We start from the raw sequence: 15,824 nt of genomic DNA on the forward strand, positions 1-15,824 counted from the left end.
ACGGTTTCCGTACGAACCGGTCCCGAATGAGCGGTTCAAACCCGCACATTTGGCCAGCTCTACTTGCAATATCTCACTATATATTTACATCATTTTTATCGGAAAATTCTAGATATCTCAATTTTTACCCCAAATATTTCCTTTGATATGTCACATAAATAGCTGGCAACTTTTCTAATTATAATATGAGACTCCATGTGCATTTTTATATATATATCCACGAATCAAAATCAGTCATGTGCCAGTCATGTTATTTGATAAAATTTTTGAAGAAGATATTTCATATTTGGGGTACCAAAATCAGCCATTTTTATCTTAATTTCTTTGTATTATAAAGAACATTTAACCCTAAATTTATAATAATGGAAATCATTTCTCCAAAGGTATGATAATGAAGATCATTTCTTCGTGACGTAGAAAAATATGAATGGATTTGAACAACCAAACAGAACTTCATGAAAATGAGATCCAGATCATTTAATAGCCAAAACACTTTTATCGCAGAAAAACCAATTTAAATCGATCCGATTATTATATGGATCGAAAATGATTTGAAATACTATATCTGATTAATTATACGGACACAAAATAAACAAAATTCATCTTAAAAACAACTTAATGTTTATGATAACATAATTTTTTATCATAATTTTTTGTAGAGGTAGATTATTTTAACATAGTGTATTGTTAATGACAAAGATGTAATTTTTTCAATAAATTCTATAATTACAATAATACCCTCCTGCATTTAAATTAAACGAGCAAATTAAAGAGAGCTTTAACACGTCTTGGAGGACCGAACCCACGTATGTGGCAAAATACGGGGATGACTAGGACCGAACCCACGTATGTGGCAAAATACGGGGATGACTTGTGGCCAGGGGTGGAAGGCCAAAGATCGGATCCGATTGGTTTTCCGCGAAATCTATTTCAGTAGAGTGTATGATGTCGATGGCCCGAGGTAGAGTACCCAATGGGCTAGGGTGGCCCATTTTGCCTTACCAACCCCAGGGAAACTCTGAATGCAGGTCTCGATCGTTTGAAATGACATTTTGGGTGCTAAGATCCAAAGTCGAGAGAGAAACAACCCAGATCGTACGCTAAAGTCCCTAAGCGCCAAATTAAAACTTCAAGTATGCCTATCAATTTCACCTATATTTTTTTTTGCACTGGACCTCGAACGAGTCCTAGCGCCCCCGCTAATCCATTGAATCTATTCTCCTCCTTTAATTGCGCAAGCTCGAGTGCTTGCATGAAGGTGGCAGGCCTAAGCAGCAGTACTCCTCCCCAACTCTCGTCATTTAGGTCGACAATTATAAACTCCACCAAAAAACCTTCGGGTAGACTTGAGATTTTATTAAAGAACGTTCAAACTTTGTTTGGAAGTCAGAAATGGTTTATATTTATCGTAGCCAATCCTGTTGGCGCTCGTTAGGTAATAAAAAATGAAAGGCGAAAACACTTTGTACTCACCTAAATTACGTGAATACGTATTTAGGGGGATTAATCTCTAATTTTAAATCTTGCTTGACAAAGTCTAGCAAAAATACAAAAGACCGGCCATTATGTAGAATTAGGATTTTTTGTCGGCTACACAAGGTGCATCCGATAATTTTTAAATAATCAAATAATTTTGTTAATGAAACAAAAATCCATTCTAACGGTTATGTGACAATAATTTTAATAATCAATATGAAGCGCGTTTATAAGGATTAAGTAAAATCCTTGATGCCGCAAATAAAGTTTTGTTTTTGTTTAATTTAAAAAGAAAATTGTAATCTTTAAAATATTGATGTTGCCATGTTGTTGTCGAAGTTTTTAAATTTTGTATTAATAATATTCATAATTAATTTTAAGAATTATGTCAATTGGAAAAGTTTCATAAGATGAAGAAGAATAATAATACTTTATATTAAACAATGTTAAATATAGGGTATTAAAAATTTATATAAATGAAGAATATAAAATTAATATATTATTATATCAATATTAACTTGAAGTATTGATCATTTTGAATTAATCGGAAGTTAGCTGGGAGTAGTAAATTGATCATAGTAAAGCTGAATATTTTTGTCGTAAATTACGACATTGGATTGGTTAACATAGTTGATCGTTGTAAAAATATTTATGTGACAACTGCAAGAAGAGTTTAAGAATTTTGTTTTCCATCAAGAGTATGCGTAGAACTGGGGTTGTAAATTAGCCAAAATATTCGTGAGCTATTCGAGCTCCTCTCCTAAAATATTCATATTCGGATCGGTAATAATCGAGTCGAGTTCGAACTCGACCTATTCGAAATCTTTACCAAGTCGAGCTTGAGTTTCGAATTACTCGACTCGTAAGGTTCGCAAGCCTTATCGAGCCTTTATCATTTTTAAATTTTTTAATATAAAAATTCTAATATAAATATTTAATTTTTTATTTTTATTTTATATATTTAATCAAGTTGAACTCGAGCCGAACCGATCATATTTCGAGTTTTTATCAATACTTGGTGAAATCAAATCGAGTTTTCGAATCGAACTTGAGCCTATCAAACTTTTTGCGAGCCGAGTTTCGAGCTTGAAAGTTAATACTCGGTCGAGCTCGAGCTCGAACAATATTAATCGAGCTCGAGTCGAGCTTGATGGTGTTCGACTAAACTCGACTCGACTCGAATACATCCCTACGTAAAATTGCCTTCGAAAAGGTGAGCTTCATATTAAAGTAGCCTAACAGTTCATATTACATTCTATCATTATTAGTTAAAGGCAATACGGTAAGATGGCAATACAAAAGATCTAAAATATGAGTTAGAAATGGCAAGATGATGATGTGGTTCATTATAGAGAATTATAATGATTCGACATATGTAATTAACGAACTTAGATTATTTAAAAATATACTTAGGTAAGAACATATAATTTCAGTCAAAGAAATGTTGTATGTTGATTGAACTATTATACCTAAGAGGCGTGTTTGTGTGTAGTCAATCAGTAAAGAAAACATATAAGTAGAGATGTCATTATGTAGACTGATTGACTATATCATGTCAAGTAGGATTTAAATAAGTTTTTTTTTACAAATGCAAAAAAATTTCATTAATTTGAATATAGTAAAGCCGAGACAAACCCTCAACTGTCGATACAACCAGGTGGTAAAATAAATAACATGCTAAAAAAATTAAATGATTTGTTTCCTGATCATTTACACATAGAATTTAAAAATTCTTGAAGCTAAAAACGTAATCAAAGACATCCCAAACGATCCAAATTGCACCAACATATATGAAAACAACAACATCATAATTGACCATTTCACATAAAAACCATTGTTAGATATTCAGAAACACCAATCGAATAAACTGAGATTTGAGAAGTGACACCGCAACTATCTACATGCCGGACACCAGATATAGACATGCCGGAGGCATCTCAGCTATCCGCATGCCGAATACCAGCTATAGACATGACGAAAGTGTAAACCCGTGAAATATGAACAATTTTTGATTGCGAAATGTGAGGTCTTGCAATAATCACCACCGCCCAAGATTTGATGCAGACTTTACAGATCACCAAAAATATCAATAAATCTGTTCTCAGCAAATCTAACACCAATAATGACTAAACAAAAACATAACAAAACACTCCAAAAACAGAGGCAAAACACATACTACAAGAGCAGAGACGCATAAACACCAAAAAAAATAGCTTTTATTGAAAGGAAATTAACGAAAACAAAAGAGAACGAAGAGGTTGGAGTTTTTGATCAGAGAAAATCAGTGAAAACTCCTCGATTTACTTAAAAATGGACAAATCCTAGAAAAACGGGGAAACTGCTGACAAATTATATGATAATTTAACTAAGGGTTTTTAATACATCGAAGATGTTCTAAAACCGTGATCCTTACTAAATCATACCATAATTCTATTCAATCAGATTCAGTTATTATTTTTTGGATTTTTCATTTTTTGGTCCAATTTTGATTTTTCAATTTTTTGATGCCTCTAGGCCGGCTCTGGCGTAACATTTCACGACTCGTTTTCCCACTTCAATCCATTTCTCGTTCACTCCCATTACATTTTACCCACAATACACTCACATACATCGCTGTTGCTTCCCAAATCTTCCCACCTATTTTCACCTCATCTCTCTCCCCCCCCCCGCTCTCTCTCTCTCGCCCCCCTATATCTCTCCCTCTCCCTCTCCCTCTCCCTCCCCCTATCCTCTCTCCCCCCCTCTCTCTCTCCCTCTCCCTATCCTCTCTCTCTCTCTCTCTCCCTCTTTCATTCCCTCTCTCTCACACACACCGTTACCATATCACTCAATGCCCTAGCCTCCTCGATGTCTCCGCCATCAGCCGACTTCCGTTGCGACTGCTCACCGCCAGTCAACACAAACTCCACCGATCGGAACTGCTCGCATTGCGGAGGATCAAACGAACCAATTCTCCGTACATCTTCATCCGCCGCATCATTACTAAGCTTCGATTCAGTTCCGGTGAAGTATTACGATAAGCGATTGAGAATCATACATGCTGCTATTAAAGGATTCACTATTGGAGCTGGTATTAAAGGCGGATTAGCTCTCTTCTCCATTCTAGCTCGCTTTCGTCGTAGACAATCTCTAGCCAAGTAATCACTTCTTCGATCTCGATTCGGTCATTATTGCCTATACTTTAGAATCTCGATAAATTAATAATCTCGATAAATAATAGATACAGTGCTTTTCCTAATCTCGAACAATTTATAATCTCAATAATATAATAGATAGCATAGTGTTTGCTTAAACTCGATCTATAATATTATAGTACACTGTTTGTTTAAACTCAATAAATTAGTTTATCTCGATAATATTATAGATATAGTGTTTTTTAACCTCAATAAAATTAATTATCTTGTCAATTAATTACTTCTAAAATTTAAATTGACTAGTTGTATATATATGTGTGTATTAGTGAACAAATTGATTTAGTTAAGAAGTATGTTTAGTTAATTAATAGGTTTTGAATCTCAGTTCAGTTAATGTGCATAATACTTGATAAATTAATGACCTCAATAAATTTGTACTTTCAATATATGATAATAGAGGTGTAGTGTATTTTCAAGCTTGATATATTATTTTTCTCGATAAAATAATTGATGGAGGATAAATTGTATATATGTTTTATGAAATGGATTGATTGAATTCGGTGTTGTGTTTGTTGTGTAGGAAGGTTGAAATGGCTACAGGCGGCGAGGATATTATTTTGGCGATTAAAGAGACTTTGAGATATGGTCTATTCCTCGGAACTTATGCTGGGACTTTTGTTTCAGTAGATGAGCTTATTGCTGCTGTTGGAGGCCACCACAGGCAACTTTCTGTGTTGTATATTTATTAATCTAATTAATTTTGTTTTGTGGTTGGATTGAGAATTTGAGTTTGACTCAATTATGCATGATACAAATGGATATTCTATGGATAGTCAAACTTTTAGCATTGTTAATCTTAGTGTATTGCAGTTAATATAAAATTAGTTTGTCATGAGTTTATGGTACTGGTATCTGGTTATGTCATTAAAGTGGTCATCTACTAGCACCCACTTTTTTGAGTTTTGGGATGTTAGTGACACAAGTACAGTTAGTTCTGGGTACAAATTGTCAGACTCGTGCAGGGTTCTATCTTGATCTTCTTAAATTTTATCTGAAAATGTTGTGGAAATAGGATTAGATATTTGATGTCTTATATTAAATACTAAAAACTTGTTATCTCTGGAGTGATAGTGTTTAAATAAATAAGCTATTAACATGTAAAACATGACCTCAACTACAGTTTTGTCATATTGTTATCTAAATTTCCTCATAAAACCGAAGTTTCGTGCCATTTTCTTGTGTTCATATACAATCGATGGCGGTCTGTTAAGCTATTATCGGTTTCTCTAGGCTTGTCCAAAATAAATGATCTGCACATCCAGATTGCTTTATGTGTCCTGGGGTTGAACAACATTAAATCTTTCTGTGCTGGATTTTCTTAGTAGGCTTGACTGCTAATTGATCGAGGACAATAGGGCTGGGCAGGTTATTGTGTGAAATAGTTGAATAAAAGAGAAAACGTAATATAGATTGTGTTAAATCAATGCCTAATGCTAATATATAGGCTTGACTGCTAATTGATTTAGAACAATGCCTAATGTAGAAAACAAGCTCGTCTAATTTATGGAGACCAAACCCGAATATGGAAGTTAAATCAAAGTAAAACTCTAGATTCAAGTAAGTACCACTATAATTTATACTAAATAAACAATTAGACTGGTGCTTCTAATATCCATTCTGTGAACTTATTCCTACTTAATTGTAATAGTAGTTTTTTCTTTCAAATAGAACATAAATTGTCTCGTGATTAATTCTATATTTGGTAAATATTTTACTTTTTGTTTAGGACAGCAAGGTGGAGAGCTTTGCTAGCAGGGGCAATAGCTGGACCTTCAATGCTTCTAACTGGATTAGAAACAGAACATACAAGCTTGGCAATTTACATTTTAATGCGTGCTGCTGTCCTAGCATCTCGATGTGGAATAAAGAGCAAGAGATTTGGGAACATCTGCAAACCACTTACATGGGCTCATGGAGACATTTTCCTTATGTGTTTAGCTTCTTCCCAAATTTTGTGAGTTCTCTTATCATCTAAATTTTTAAAAAAAAAAAAGTTGATATAGCTGTTTATCGCTCTCAATTTTTTGCATGCATATCAATCATTATATGGTAAGGTGGTTACATGAATACAGGACTAAATGGGAACCTTTTTAGATTAATGCCCCGCTAAGCTACAATTGATTCAGTAATATACATCATATTCTAAAACTTGCCATTTCTTTTCCAGACTGCACAGTTCTACAACTTATTTCCTTTTATTTTTTATTTTTTAGTTGTTAGGCTGACACTGTCAATTGTCAATATATCGCTTGACATCAGATATCTCTATGATTCATTTACCCGTACATTGTTAAGCAATCACTTCTAAACCATTTCTTTATATGTCTGCTGCCTGTGTCGATACCTGTTGGCTGTTGCTAGCAACTGATACTTTAAATCACAATGAGACTAGGTTAAAATACTGGACTGAAGTTCTGCATATGCAGAGGTCTAAGCACTCGATGTTATTAAAAACAGACATCTAAACATGATTTAGTTAAATAATAATAAGAATATATATATGATTGCAAATAGTACATACATAGGCTTATATTTTGTAGTGTAAAATATTTACATCAATTGTCATTGTCAATTATTTTACAGTTACTGATGTATCCAAGTTACTTGTAGGTTTTTTATGATCCTCTAGTGACTAATGATGTACAAGTTCTCTTTCACTGTTATATGCATTGTACATTCTGAACATCTGTTACTCATGGTCTCGTGGCTATTTATATTTTGCTTCGGTATGAGATAGGATCCTTTCTCAATGGCAACTGGCAGGTTCTTCTGGAGTGCTGTAGTGCACTACCTCCTAGCCCTTGCTTTACCAGAATTGGGTTGTGGAAAAATTTGTCTGACCTATTTTAAGTTTGGGTTCCCTCATCGATGTCAGGATTGGATTAATTTGTACTTCTCAAATTGTTAAGTAGTGGTTTTTTTACATATAGCGGACTCGCATAAAAATAACCTTATCTCCAATTATACTAATGCCACAATCTAGATGACATATGATAATGAATAACAGTTAATTGATTGTAATCAAATCTGGTTAGTTTTAATATTTTTTTTCTTATTAATTAGAATATGTGTATCACTTCCAAATAAGGACTCACCATAATTGTTAACATCTGTCATCATAGAGTACATATTGTGGCTACTAGAGGTTAACATCAGAATATGGTTTGAGGTCAATGTACTTTATTATGGCGGTTCTTGTTTTAGTAGTTCTGTTATTTTAACTATTTTGAATTTTCCAGGTCTGCATACATATTAAAGCAAGATAGTTTACCTCCATCATACAAATCCTTTCTCAATAAACATGGTGGAAAGGCTGCAGTTATTTTGCGAGGAGTTAAAGAACTTGCTTGTGGCATGCCCTGTACTGAGTTGGAAATGGTGGAGAAGCACTACAAGACCATGGGAGTCGACATTAAGCTGGATCCACAAATGAAGGTTCCTTGCACGGTATGCATCTAAGAAATCTTTTAAGATTTTGTGCACAAATTTGTGCATCTGTTCCCCTCTGCATGTGTCTGAAATAATATCTGCTTGAAATGCTTCATGTGCCCAGGCATCTCACCTTTTTATTACTTCATTGCAATATCCAATATTTTGACATATTCTTTTAAATTAGTAATGGTAGCACAGCTCTTCACATCACTAGTAGAGTGCCTGCAACAGGTAAGCATATCTGTTGATCATTTTTTTTCTACGTTTCCTGGCCAGAGTATAGAACTTTATATATCAAAATGATGTTTGTATCCGAAGTCAGAGGTCCTTACAAAATTCCGAAGTGCGTTTACATAATTAGCCACTTAAGCACGCTTAGGAAGATCTAGAACCTAGTAGAATCAGACATGGCGTTGATTTTGAAAAAAGCAGTACAAAGACAATAATGTCATGGGTAGCATTAGGCTGTGTGTTAGTGGTAATAACAAGTCAAATAAGACCATGAACCGAATTTAGCTTTTGGTTATGAAGTTTTGTGTGTACCCCTGCTCCTCAATGTTGATGTTTTTTGTAACTCTGAGCTTGTTTCTTCTCTCTCAATATTATTTAATTGTATCTCTAATCTTGTTTATTCTCTCTCCCAGTATTGTTTGTTGCCTTTTAGATTATTATGAATATCTTCAAAAACCATACTTAGCCAATTAAACATGCAGATCATACATGGAAATCAATCATGTGGCGGGCATTTTGTTTCATTTATCATAGAAGCCTACAAAAGAGCATTACCGGTTTATCTTCCAGTCTATCTGATTCCTGCACTTATAGTACATCGTCAAGGCCTTGCAGAAAGGTAAACGTTTATTGATCTAGTATTAAACTTACATGTATTTCTGAGATATTACTCTGTTTACTGGTAAATAATGAACCTCACTTAAAATGTGCTTTGGTTCACTACTCTTTCGGAACAATGTTCTATCATCTATGTATTGTGTATGTCCTGCAAGTTGCTCTTAGTGTCTCTCTTAAAAGTTGGACTTTTCTAGGAAACAGTAAAAATATGGTATCCTGGTCGCATATTTCCGGCCATATCCATTTGTTTAGACCGTAGTATTTTAATTTTTGTTTAATTATAACATATTAAAATATATAACAATTGGAAATGCTATATTTATAATATAGGAATACTTTGATGCATTTCTTTTGTACATTGGCCATGTATCTAAAATGTTAGTTACTACTAGGGTATATAACATTTTTACATATAGCGTATATCTTATATATATATATATATGTTTGAAAATATATACGGTGAACAGCATAGGACATCTTGTCTCCATGCCGTCCTGGGTTCTTACAAGGGTCATAGCTCCATGGCTTCCGAGCAACTATTCTCCTAGCTAACAATCACTATCATCTTTTGCCATATATAGAAAAGTTTCTTTTTAAATACTTGATTATAAGAGCTGGAAATTTATTACATTGCTATTCAAACTTATGCAGACCTTACACGATCTTGGGGAAGGGTCTTTTTGGTACTGCAAGATCAAGCTTGTTTCTATCTGTTTACTGTTCATCTGCCTGGTAAGTATTTGTTGATGAGTTCATAATTATGCTCTTCAATAAAATTATACTTTTTACTTATTAACCTCAGAAATTTTGCATTTGCACGCCTTGATATGATGGCAATGTCCCTATATGCGTACTATCCCTCTTTCCTCATATCGACAAGCCTTGCTGGGATAGGTCATAAAAAAATAAGATTATGAAGCCTAATCGATACCTGAAGGAGTTTAAAAGTCAAAACCCCATTTTAAAGATCCCAGTGGACTTTATACAACTATATATTATACTAGGGATCTGCTTACAATTGCCTTTTAAATCATAGGAACTTCACAAGAAGATTACATTCTTCTATTTATTTTTTAAGTTCAACTGAGAATTGAGAAGTAAAGTCTTGTGAGTTATCTTGTTAGTTTCTACCAGGTTCTGTCGCCCTTTAATTCATCCCTTCCCAAAAAAATTTCAACCTTCCTAAACTCATCTTACTGTAAACATCTCCATGGTTATTATGAAGATGACTAGTCAAGACTTTAGAAGTAAAGTCATCATGAAAAATAATATATTAATGTGTGGTATGGCTAACTGAAAAACTTGGCAATACCACTTAATGCACTGAACACTGATGTAGATTCATTTTTGTACAAAGATCTTTACTTCTCTTTTTTGGTAATGACTTGCTTGATATCGCTGTCATGCATAGGTTATGGACATGCTTCTGCTTCAGGCTCCTTGAAAGATGTAACATTCCCATGGTTGCGGTAGCTACGGTAAGCAATTATTTACATGTAGTTGGCAAGGAAGATATTCATCACTCCATCCACTTCACAAAATGACTCAAGTTGTACAATATAAAGATCAAGTTTGTTGCATATATCAATCATCAAGGATAATTGTTTTTTGTCGGAGTCGATGGCATGACTATGAGATTATAATGTCAAAATTTGTGAGGACGTGTTGTTTCGCTCATCGACAATTATGTAACCTAGTAACTATTACACAAGACATTTTTATTTTTCCAAATGAAAGGAGCATGTTTCTATGAGATTATAATGTCAAACTTTGTGAGGACGTGTTGTTTCGCTCATTGACAATTATGTAACATAGTAACTAATTAGACATGTCATTTTTTTTCCAAATGAAAGGAGCATGTTTTTGTTTTAACAATTTCTTGTGTTCTGGAGCAGTTTCCAACTGGCATGGCCTTGGCAATTGAAAAGAAGAGTAGGCGGATAGAAATATCGCTTTACTGTCTGGCACGGGCCATTGAAAGCTTCTTCACATGCATGGCTGACATCGGATATTTACCAGCACAGTCAAAGAAATTAAAAAGGGCTGATGTGGTGGTTTTTAGCATTTCAACAGCAATCATCATGCATTGCTATGCGATGGAGAGGGATGTCTTCCGATCAAAGTACCTCAATGTTCTTGATTGGGTGTTTGGTGTGCCACTTCCTCTAGATGAAGCAACCCCACGCAAGGGTAGATGAAAGTAGAGGAGACAAAGACGAGCAGATTATATTAGGACCGATAGGTAGTCTTCACCCAAATCGGATTTATGTGGCCAAGATGATGGGACCAAGGTTGAATGATAGAGCTGAGGATTAAATGATTAATGATGCTGCAAAAAGCATATGGCCAGGGTTTTATGTGTACACATCGACAATCAAGAGTGCACATGTGAGGAGGCCAGGGAATTTCAGATTATTCTTTTCTTCCATTTTTATAGGTTTTACAAAGTTGTATTACTTTTGAGAGAGTACTAGATTGTTGTCATGTCTATTTATAATAGTAGGAGGAAAATTAGCAAAGAATGTAATAGTTACAACAGGTAGATTTACTGGTTAACTAGACTGCAGCAGCTGTGGCATATTATAATAAACATTATAATGACCTTCAACAAATCCTTGCTGCTATAAATAGATAAGACAAGTTAAATGGCTAATTCTTGTTTGTCTTCCAATCACATGTTACATTTTACTGGTGTTCTTCCTGAACGTGATTTCACATTTTTCCAGATTATGCTTTAACTTTGAAGTGCGATTTTGTGGTAAAAAATTATACCATATCGTAATATTAAACATATAAGTATAATCTCGGTCTCAAGAGATTCTATATGGTTTTTATGGTTATATAGTGCCCGTTTGGGAAATCTTAAAATAAATAACTTATGACTTAAAATAAATAAGTGATAAATGATAAGTTAATAAATGCTTATAAGTTATACAAGTGTTTGGATAATTTAACTTATATCAGAATTTTTTAATTAAATTAACTAAAATAAATAATTTTTAAATATAATTATCTTAATTCTTATATTTTAAGTTTGATTAAAATTTTAAAAAATATATTTTAAAACTTAAATCGATAAAAAAATGAAAAATAAAAAATAAGTCGGGAAAAAGTACATCATTACTACCATTCAACTTATCAGCTTATACGTTGTAAATTCAACTTATAAGTAGGGTTGACAAACATTCGTCAATGAGCTGTTTTGCCAAACAGGCCCATAGTGTGCTGGTTATGCTATTTAGTTTTCTGCAGATAAAGTTCAAACGATGTCAAACAGAGTTCTAGCAAGCATGGCCGTATCCGCTAGGCTGCAATTTAGATGAAAGCATACTATATATTTCTAACTTAACTCATGCAGAAATGCATCACCTTACCACTAAGACATTGCAAAGCTTTGGAGTGCTTGATATCATCCGAAGTTTTTCTAGGATGGTGCTTTGGAGTGCTCGAGTCATCTTCCAATCTGAGGAAACTTCATGTACCAGGAATGAGTTTTGAAACCACTAGACAATCCCAGCAGCTCTTGCCTCCTTATAGCAGCAAGTCTAATTTATTTTAGATAATACTATTCATTCTAGAAGTTGAAGTTGGTCCCGAAATTCTGCATAAGCGAGTTATATATGCTAACATAAAGCCTAAATTTGTACCTTGACTAAGCATCAATTGCTCAGAAGCCTAACCAGTGCTACACTATGGTTACAATTAGCGGGGATAGTATTTGGCAAAAAAAAACTAGCAGGCATAGGATTTACTTTTTACAATTTATGATTATTACATTAATTATCATATACATATGCCACAAGAACAAGAAAGATGCATACTACATTAATATGTATTTAAGATGCTAAACCTAGGAATTGCATATATGCCTATCCGTATGCAGTATGCTATGTATCAATCGTCATTCATCAATACCCTCCAATGAATGGATAACTAACATTCACATGCCAAAACCAAAAAAAATTATTAACATCCACTCAACTTTTTCTTGTCTGTCAGAAAAAAGCAGATGAAAGGAAACTAAGGCTTCATTTCAGAAAGAAGCAACAAAATGCTCCAAATAAATTTGGCCACTTGGATTAAGCACGCAGTAATCACATTTCTCACAATAGCTCTATATGTGAACAGGAGAGAACTTAGTTACAGCAGCGAGAATTTTATTGTCCAGGGAAGTGGCCAAAAAAATTTCAGGCAACTAGAAGGAAGGCTAGAATGTATTTTATAATTGTGAACGAAAGCCGAAAGGTAAGCTGAAATCTTGAGACTGGAGACCCAGCGGCAGATCGGACATACATCGGAGGAAGAACTCCGATTTTTGTTTGTGGGGGCACATGACCCAAGTGCACCAATCGATTTTTAAACTTGAAGTAGAATTCAGTGGACCATAATACAATTGCGGGGGTACGTCCCCTAGCTTCGCCTATATTAAGAGCACATCACAACAAAAGTATAATAGTAGTACTAAACAGAACCCAAAAATACACTCCTTTTCATTCATAAATAGTACAACATCAGTTGTATCCTCAATTGTCAGTTTGTTCTTTATGCCACACACAAGTTGCCTGCATCATAAAAATATCTAAACAGCAAGTAACTATGGCATTGTCAGATTGCGGTGATAAAACCATGTCCACGCGCACTTGAAGCTGCAACAATACCACAACTCCACAACGCCTAATCTATAATATACAATATATATCTTTTTAATATTATTGAAAAATGATTTATGGCAATTAAGTCAAGAGATGAAATTACAAAGAAGGAAAATGATACCAGGAGTAATATATTATAATATGGATTCATACACATATATATTAGTTTTACAATTGAAATATTCCGTACTATAAAGTCTCAAGGTACCAAGCCTAGGAACCAAATATACCTAACTCAATGAGTGTTAGGCAGCTAGAATCTAGCAATAGCCCCGACTCATCACATGTCTATGGCTAATATGGCTTAATTCAAACATTCGAGCAAAAGAGAGGAAAACATTTGAACTTCTACTCCATTTCAATTTACCTTTCCTTATTAAAGAAATTTAGTAAAGAAAGAAACACCGAAACCTTTTCTAATATAGTTGCCACTTAACTTAACCAGGAAATAAGCACACTTCTTACAAATGTCCAGCTAAATTCTGACAAAAAAACCTTTCTTTTATTCATGAATAGTACTATAAACAAGCAATTCTTGGGTTCTCTAGTTAGTCTGACAATATACACAGAAAATCACAACATTTCAACCTTTCTCATGGTACTGATTAAATCAAATACTGCATGACAAATGTCTTCATTGGTCATAGGTAAATTAATTTAAACAAGTCATTCACAACAGTGGGTGGCATTTCAGTTTTGGTAGTGTTCATTTTAATAAACGTGTAAATTTCGTGTAGTCCTAAACAATTTCAAAGGTATCAAATTAATTAAATTCTATCTAATCAGCTTAGGTGTACCTAAAACAAGACTCAAGTATCAAAACCAAGCTAAATTACTAAACCTATTACTTAATCAACTTAACCGAAGCAGAAATTAAAAACACCATTTTGATCCATAACAAAATAACATCCAATCACAATAAAATCCCAAACAATAATTCCAAAAAAACCCGAAACTCCAACAACCAATTCCAAAACAAATTACAAAAAAAACAATCACACCTCATCCTCATGAAGCATCATATTAGGAATCCCCTTCTGCACCGGAAACTTCCGGCCCGTCTCGGGACAAACAAGAGCCCCTTCTTCCAAATGAATCTCCAGCAATGCATGATGAAGCTTCTGCAAAAACTCCTCAGACTCAAGAACTGACAAGTCTGACACATCTTCAGGCAATTCAAAGTACCCCATTGTTCTAGAAGCTTCCACAAGTGGCTTCCATTCGAGTTTAGCAAACATGTTTTTCAAGAAAACAGGGTTGAGTTCAACAGGGCGTTGTGTGATTGTTTGAGGCTCGATTTTGAGTGGGAAGCCATTTGTGACTCCTTTGATGGTGGATGATAACATGTTGTGTGTTAGAAGCCTCATTTTGTGTGTGTTTGATGTGGGTTTTTCTGGGGTTTTAGTTTAAGTGTGTGTTTTTGTGTGTGTGTGAAGGGTTTGGGATTGGGACAAGAAGACAAGAAGTGTTTGAGGTTATTTGGTGTGTAATAAAGGCATGTTTGGTTTGAGTTTAAAATTTACCACCGACAATTTCGGAATTTTAAATCGTCAAGTAGGTGGATTTTAAATTGATCATTTTTCAAGTCGGTTAATAGCTAACAATATCTCAATTTTATCACCGAAAATTAACATTTTTGTATGAAAAATGGGGAATTTGAGAACTCGAATTAATCGATGATAAATTTGATATTTCGCAAGTTTTAAAGTTGTAAGTTTGATACTTAACCCCTTGTTCTTATTTATTTTGTTTTTGCGTTTAGCTTTTTCTTTTCCTGTAATGCTTTCAAAAGTATAATGGTAGAATTATTTGATTTTTAAAATTTAATTAAAATTTATTCTAATTTTGAGTTTTGTATATTTTGGTTAGGATACTCCCTCAAGATAATTTTTTATTCGGACCAATATAATGGAAACCTTTTTTTTTGGTTCGGAAACTAGAATTTTTTCTAGCAATCAATATAATGAACACAATATACATTTAATCTCGATTAATCTATAATCTCAATAAATTTAATTCCGAAATAAATAATTTATTGAGATTTTACGGTATTTACATTTAGATTCCTTTCCATCTTAAAAAAAATTGTATATTTTGTGCAAAATAACCCTTTAATCTTATCAACCAGTTTTATTGATTTATTTATGTCTTTTTTCTTTCAACTATAATTGAACCTGATTAAATAATAATTAATAAAGTAATAATCTCGTTAAAATAATTT

At 33.8% G+C, this 15,824-nt stretch overlaps 2 protein-coding genes across 3 annotated transcripts; one reads left to right on the plus strand and one right to left on the minus strand.

The window, feature by feature from the left end:
* Positions 1-4,054: 4,054 nt before the first annotated feature.
* Positions 4,055-11,621, plus strand: LOC141721679 (uncharacterized). 2 transcript variants are annotated; one of them, XM_074524707.1, is made up of 8 exons: positions 4,055-4,613; positions 5,191-5,331; positions 6,397-6,624; positions 7,910-8,117; positions 8,816-8,952; positions 9,603-9,683; positions 10,363-10,429; positions 10,847-11,621. In XM_074524707.1, exons 1-8 carry the CDS (start codon positions 4,324-4,326, stop codon positions 11,147-11,149), a joined length of 1,455 nt encoding a protein of 484 aa, XP_074380808.1. In that variant the 5' UTR covers positions 4,055-4,323; the 3' UTR covers positions 11,150-11,621. The 2 variants fall into 2 exon arrangements, with proteins under 2 accessions (XP_074380808.1, XP_074380809.1); XM_074524708.1 differs by having other exon boundaries at positions 4,476-4,613; positions 6,402-6,624.
* A 2,855-nt stretch (positions 11,622-14,476) lies between these two features.
* LOC141721680 (multifunctional methyltransferase subunit TRM112 homolog A-like) lies at positions 14,477-15,087 on the minus strand. Its single transcript, XM_074524709.1, has one exon. It carries the CDS (start codon positions 14,968-14,970, stop codon positions 14,599-14,601), a length of 372 nt encoding a protein of 123 aa, XP_074380810.1. The 5' UTR covers positions 14,971-15,087; the 3' UTR covers positions 14,477-14,598.
* Between the last annotated feature and the right edge of the window lie 737 nt (positions 15,088-15,824).

The sequence above is a fragment of the Apium graveolens genome, chromosome 4 (genome assembly GCF_009905375.1).
Source record: "Apium graveolens cultivar Ventura chromosome 4, ASM990537v1, whole genome shotgun sequence".
NCBI lineage: Eukaryota > Viridiplantae > Streptophyta > Magnoliopsida > Apiales > Apiaceae > Apium > Apium graveolens.

Bases quoted from the DNA above. Each gene is read 5' to 3' on its own strand.
- LOC141721679 (XM_074524707.1), top strand. From the start codon at position 4,324: ATGTCTCCGCCATCAGCCGACTTCCGTTGCGACTGCTCACCGCCAGTC. The intron at 4,614-5,190 runs GTAATCACTTCT...TTTGTTGTGTAG, and splicing joins CGTAGACAATCTCTAGCCAA to GAAGGTTGAAATGGCTACAG. The intron at 8,118-8,815 runs GTATGCATCTAA...TTAAACATGCAG, and splicing joins AAATGAAGGTTCCTTGCACG to ATCATACATGGAAATCAATC.
- LOC141721680 (XM_074524709.1), bottom strand. From the start codon at position 14,970: ATGAGGCTTCTAACACACAACATGTTATCATCCACCATCAAAGGAGTC.